The sequence below is a fragment of the Phaseolus vulgaris genome, chromosome 5 (assembly GCF_051622355.1).
Source record: "Phaseolus vulgaris cultivar YP4 chromosome 5, ASM5162235v1, whole genome shotgun sequence".
Taxonomy (NCBI): domain Eukaryota; kingdom Viridiplantae; phylum Streptophyta; class Magnoliopsida; order Fabales; family Fabaceae; genus Phaseolus; species Phaseolus vulgaris.
The window spans coordinates 35,797,173-35,802,796 of NC_143502.1; the positions used below are offsets into that span (position 1 = coordinate 35,797,173).

Here is a 5,624-nt window from a genome sequence, read left to right on the forward strand (position 1 = left end):
GAGGAGAAGAGAAGCTTCAGCACTGCGTACTGTGTAAGGAGAAGAGAAGCACATTAAAAAAAAATTATTGTTTAAAAAAAGAAATAAAATAAGTTAAAATATTTATGACATAGTAAAGATTTATTATGACGGTTCTACCTTGAATAGACATAGTAAATAGTTACTGTATTAGTTTTAATTTTAACCGTCATAATAAACTTCATGATTATTACAAAAATGTCACTGCACAATTTGTTATGACAGGTAAATTACACCCGTCATAGTAAGCTGTCATTGATTCTTATTTTTGTACCAATGGTGTTTTAAAATTCTAAATCTGCCTCATGATTGAGACTCATCCCAACTTTCTGTGAGAATAGGACTACGGCTTTGTTTGGATTAGAGGGTGTGGGGGAGTGGAAAGTTGAGAGTGTGAAGGAGTGGAAGTGTGAAGAAAGTTGAGAGTGTTTGGATTGAGGTATGTTAGAGTGGATGTGTGAAGAAAGTTTATTGAAATATGTGAGTGATGTGATTGTTGTAAAGATATTTTGAATTATTTTTAATGTTGTAAATTATAAGATTACAAATTTATCCTTATGTATATAAAAAAGAAAAAAAATGTGTATATTTTAGTTAATTAAAATAATATGTAAAATTATAATATAAAAATAAAATAAATAAATATAATTAAAAATTTAAATATAATTATATTATTTTTCATTTTATTAATTTAAAATTAATTTTGTTAGTTAAATTAATGTATTTAGATAGTTTTAATATTATTTATGATTACTTAATGTATATTATTTTAAATTATGTTATTATATATTATATATTAAACAAAACCAAAATTAATAACATAAATAAATGTACTCCATGTTCAATTTAAGAGGCTTCAACAAACTGCAGGTGCATAGCAAAATGTGAAAATGTGAGGGTAAATTAGTATTTCACCTGCTGCTTACATGGACTTTCCTCCTCTCCCCCATCCATCTTCGCATCCCATAGAGGATCCCAAAATTAACCTTTCCACAAATCCGTGCTTCCAATTCTTCGCACATCTGCGGATACAAACATGCTTGATTTCTAACTTCTTCGCTGCTCCCACCCTTCCATCTGCGGATCCAAAGCCTAAATCCGACTTTGACTTTATCTATTACCTAATTCTACATCAATTCATTCATCAATGATTCATTTCCTTTACATTCTTATCTATTTCTTCATCCTATTCTTTAGATAGAGGATTATCTTGTGTCCGAAATTTAATAAAGTGTGAAGCTCGTAACATGCAAACGATAAAATTTCTACCTTTAAATGGTTTATGAGAACATTTGTTTCATAAATAGGAAAACATACTTTCAAAATCTCACTTTCTCAATTAATTCACATAATAAAAAATATATATTATTTAAATAACTCTTTTAAAATAAAGTAAAGGATCTTTTAGAACAAAATGAGTTATGACACCACTATTATTATTCAACGTGAATTACAAAACTTTTTTAAAATCTAACCTGTTAAAAATAATTAAATTATAATGAATAAACTATATAGATCTCACATTTGATTTTATAAAGATGACTTGAATTTAACTCAATTTTTAATAAAATTTAACTTTTACTTTCATCGTAACATAAACTAATAAGTTAATAAAATGGGTCGTGTCAGCAGACCGTCCAGTTCGCCATTATTTAGACAAGATGGGTCAACTTTTTGAACCTGTCAACCCGTATTGGTCCAGTCTACCTAACTCGTTAACTTGGCAGAATGAGTTAACTTTTTTAACCCATCAACTTGTATAGATTCGGTTCGCTTAATCGATCAACTCGACGGGCCACAAGTGGTGTGGGCTGGATTAACCCACCCTTCTTTATTTTTTGCACTTTTAAAAAGGATTCTCATGTTTTTGGAATTAAAATTGGTGGTAGTCAATGCTTTATATAGAACTTTAATTATTTACATTAATTTCTTTATACATCATGTGATTCATTGAATTATTGTTGATATTTACTTGATTTTGTTAGACATTAAACTTTCTTTGATTAGAATATTAAACTTTAATTCAAATTTATTGTGCATTCTTACTTTTTTTTATTGTCCAAAAGCTATATCAATGACTACAATCAAGTAAATAGTCCAAAATAAAAAAACAAAAAAAATGAAAACTATGATAGGGTGGGTTACTAATTTCAACCAAAATAACCTTAGCAGGACAACCTGATTTGTCTCATTTTTTACGGGCTAGTGGCGCGGGTCAAAATGTGTCAAGGAAGCCTATTTTGCCATCCCTAAAAAGTAGGAGAATAAATATGCTCATAGTAAAAAAAATGGAATTCATCCATTGAATCATGTGACAATATAAGCGATAATTGATACAACAATTTGATCTCAATAATTAGCAGAGGGTGTAAAGAGCAATGTTTGAACATAATCATCAACTGTAAACGTGTTTCGATCATCTCCATGTTGATAAATTACTTGAGCAGTTCTAGCCATGTTAAGAGAAGCCTTCATAATTGAGAAAGGCAAAGAGGTTGTGGTCAAAACAAGACTATTTAACTCTGGCCATAAGTTTCGGATAAATCGTCTTATATGCTTTCTAGCAACATTTTCATCTGAAATATTATTTTCTATCATCAGACACTGTATGCTGCAAGCATTATCTCCTCTTTCTTGTTCCTCCTGAACATCAAACATCAACAACTTCTCAGCAGTGCCATTTTCTTGTTCTAATATATTATTTTTAACTAATAACATAAGATATTTATGAATTATGATACGCTTGACATCAAATCAATTAAATGAAAATCAATACCTTTGAGGTTCCTAAGTCGTCCCAAAGCCTAAGAATTTCCCCCGAACATGAGAAAAGTCTTGGGTATGGGTTCATCATGGAAATGGTTTCCTTTGAGAGGCCATCCCCAATGAGAAAAGTTGCATGCACCAAGGCCATGTATGATCCTGAAGAAATCACTCCATTATCCAAATATTCTTGAAAAGTTGGCACATATTTGTTGTTGAACCATTTGGCTTCTTTTAGAAAAGCTTCAAATATGTCTATCCACTGCACCAATTAAGAAAAATCTCTCATTAGCCTCTTACTCACACATATATATAGTTACATACATGTTTCAATTTGAAAGGATATTTAAAAGCTTACAGTTCTTTTCAAGCTAGAAATAACATTTTGTCCATGCTCCATTTGAATTTTGTATGCAATTTCGTGGGTGGTGTTATACAATGCCAAATAGCTTATCTTCATATATTCAGGCAATTGTTCCATCGCATCAAGATCCCACCTGTAAATAAAAGTGGTTTCATATTTTGATTATTAAATTTACTAGTTGATTTTAACTTAGACAAATTTGAGATGCAAACCTTTTGATTGCCTTGGTAAAAAGAATGAGTTCATCTAATGTGCCGTAAGTGTCGAAGATATCATCCATAACTAGCAAAATACAAATGGTTTTTGTAAGCTCAATGCGACAATTTGAATAACACGGTTCTGGAAATATTCCCATTGTCCATAGAAAGCACTCTGCTGGTTTATCTCTAGCAAAACCAAGCCTTTCAGCAAGTCCCAATTTATTCCACCACCTGATCAAGTAAAAGTAAAAATCAAATATTGCATATTAAAAGAACATTTTGTTTTTCATAAAGTAATAACTCAAAAAGATGTAAAAAAATCTAAGTAGGAAATATATTTTAGAAAATTAAGTACCATTTGACAAGAAACATGGACATATATATTGACCCTTTATTTTAGTTTCTCCAAAGTCCACCTTTCTCAGTGTGACTCAAACTAACAACACCCTTTAGATAAAAAAAAGAATTATCTAACAAATATAAAGAGCACAAAATTACCTAGAGATTTCTGCAAATTCTTTTTGGTGCATTGACTGAAGCATGGCGTAGTCTATCTTTGCCATTTCCAAAAGATATGGCATATGGCTACTTACTTGGCTATATTCTTTGATGTAGTTTCTAGCTTCTAACCTACTCATCCTTAGGTGTCTCGGAAGTGTTAAGGCTCTGGCAACAAGATTCCCTACATCAGGACTTAGATGTTGGAGTGATTGATGGAGATGAGCCGTGGAGAAGTCCATGGCCTTTTCTAACACTTCTTCACCTTTTGCACCTAAATATGATGCCTCATACATACTTAACATTCCCCAAATGTCATTGGTAATTGATTCCTTGAAATTCCCACTCTTGTCTAAAAATTTCTTGAAAACATCTGTGACAAAAGACACACTTAATCAAATTAGCAAGTGTGTACAACAACATTCCAAAGACTAAATAAGAATAGATTAGTGAGTAAATTTTATAATACATATTTAATTTTTCAACAAAGTCAAGGAAGCATAAAATGAATAAATTTCAATAAAGGCAAACTGGTTCAATAAAGTTAAATGTAAATAATTGGGAATCATGCTATTTTTTTTTCTTATTCCCTTTTACTCCTTGTTGCTTTCATGAGAGAACAAAAACAATACACAATGTTGCAAATGAATGTACCAGAAGAAGTAGGCCAGCCATTATTTCTCAGTAGTCGAAATTGAAGAGTTGTGGAAAAGAGGTCTTCTGAAAAATCCCAATCCCTTAACTTTCCAAGTTTTACATTGATCTCTTCTTCAAAATGGTGTCCAATTCCTAACCTTTGAATGGTGTCAATTATCTTCAATGTTTTGATTGGATCACTTGAGTTTAACAATGTCTCTTGGCTCCTTCTTTTAACTTGCTCCATTCTTTTTGTCCCAAGATCAATTAGACTAGGCACCTACAACCACCAAAATGAGAAAATCCATTAAAGAGAAAATGGTGAAAATTTTGAAAGCTTGTTATGACTCTTGTACTTTTTCATACTTTATATTGACTTTTCTCGTATAAACAAAGTAGTTTCAAACAAGATTATTCATACAAATATAAAAAAATGTAAAAAGATTTATAATATAAACTGAAGTCTTACTTTTTCATCACAATAATTTATGATCAAAATTACACTAGTTATGCAAAAAAATCTTATTTAGTAAGTCCATGTGTTTATTTTTTCTTCATGTTGCAACTTTCTCGTTTTTATTTTCGAGATATTTTAAAAATATTTATCTATGAAAAGTAAAATAAAATGGAAGGTTTATGAAGAAAAAGAATTCCTAACTTGGTAGGTAGCGAGTTGAAGGTGTTGTGGAGGTTTGTCTAAGGGAAGAAGAAAAGAGTGGAAAGAGGTACAGACCTTTTGAGTGAGAGGGAGAGAGTTGATGGATAATTGCATGATGGTTGGTGTTGATGTTTTGCAGGATAAGTTCCGTAGTTGATTCATCGATGGTGGCCGATTGCGATAACCAAACGAGGTAAAAGATGAAACTCCAGGTTCTGTAACTGCACTGATTATAGTTGAAGAAGACATTGATGAGTTTTTGTGGTAAAGATGTGGTATGTGGTGGCTGGGATAGACCTATATATAGACTCACTCGTACTCACGCGTTATGCCTGCCCAGTTGTTCACTTCCATGCAGTCAGAAACAACGTGCTTATATTTTAAATATGTATAATTTAATTGATTTAATATAAAATAATGAAAGAGAGAAAAATAAAATGAATAAAATAGTAAGATAAATTTTAAATTTTATTTAAATTATTTTTCC

At 31.0% G+C, this 5,624-nt stretch overlaps 1 protein-coding gene across 1 annotated transcript; it reads right to left on the bottom strand.

Annotated features, from left to right (window-relative positions):
• Positions 1 to 2,298: 2,298 nt before the first annotated feature.
• LOC137835520 (putative terpene synthase 11) lies at positions 2,299 to 5,397 on the bottom strand. The gene is made up of 7 exons (XM_068644059.2): positions 5,213 to 5,397; positions 4,498 to 4,759; positions 3,844 to 4,216; positions 3,358 to 3,576; positions 3,140 to 3,278; positions 2,795 to 3,043; positions 2,299 to 2,661 (listed from the first exon to the last, which is right to left on the bottom strand). The coding sequence occupies exons 1-7, from the start codon at positions 5,384 to 5,386 to the stop codon at positions 2,368 to 2,370; spliced, it is 1,710 nt and encodes a 569-aa protein (XP_068500160.1). The 5' UTR covers positions 5,387 to 5,397; the 3' UTR covers positions 2,299 to 2,367.
• Positions 5,398 to 5,624: the final 227 nt, after the last annotated feature.

Bases quoted from the DNA above. Each gene is read 5' to 3' on its own strand.
- LOC137835520 (XM_068644059.2), bottom strand. From the start codon at position 5,386: ATGTCTTCTTCAACTATAATCAGTGCAGTTACAGAACCTGGAGTTTCA. The intron at 4,760-5,212 runs GTCTGTACCTCT...TGGTGGTTGTAG, and splicing joins CTCTCCCTCTCACTCAAAAG to GTGCCTAGTCTAATTGATCT. The intron at 3,044-3,139 runs GTAAGCTTTTAA...TAATTGGTGCAG, and splicing joins TTTCTAGCTTGAAAAGAACT to TGGATAGACATATTTGAAGC.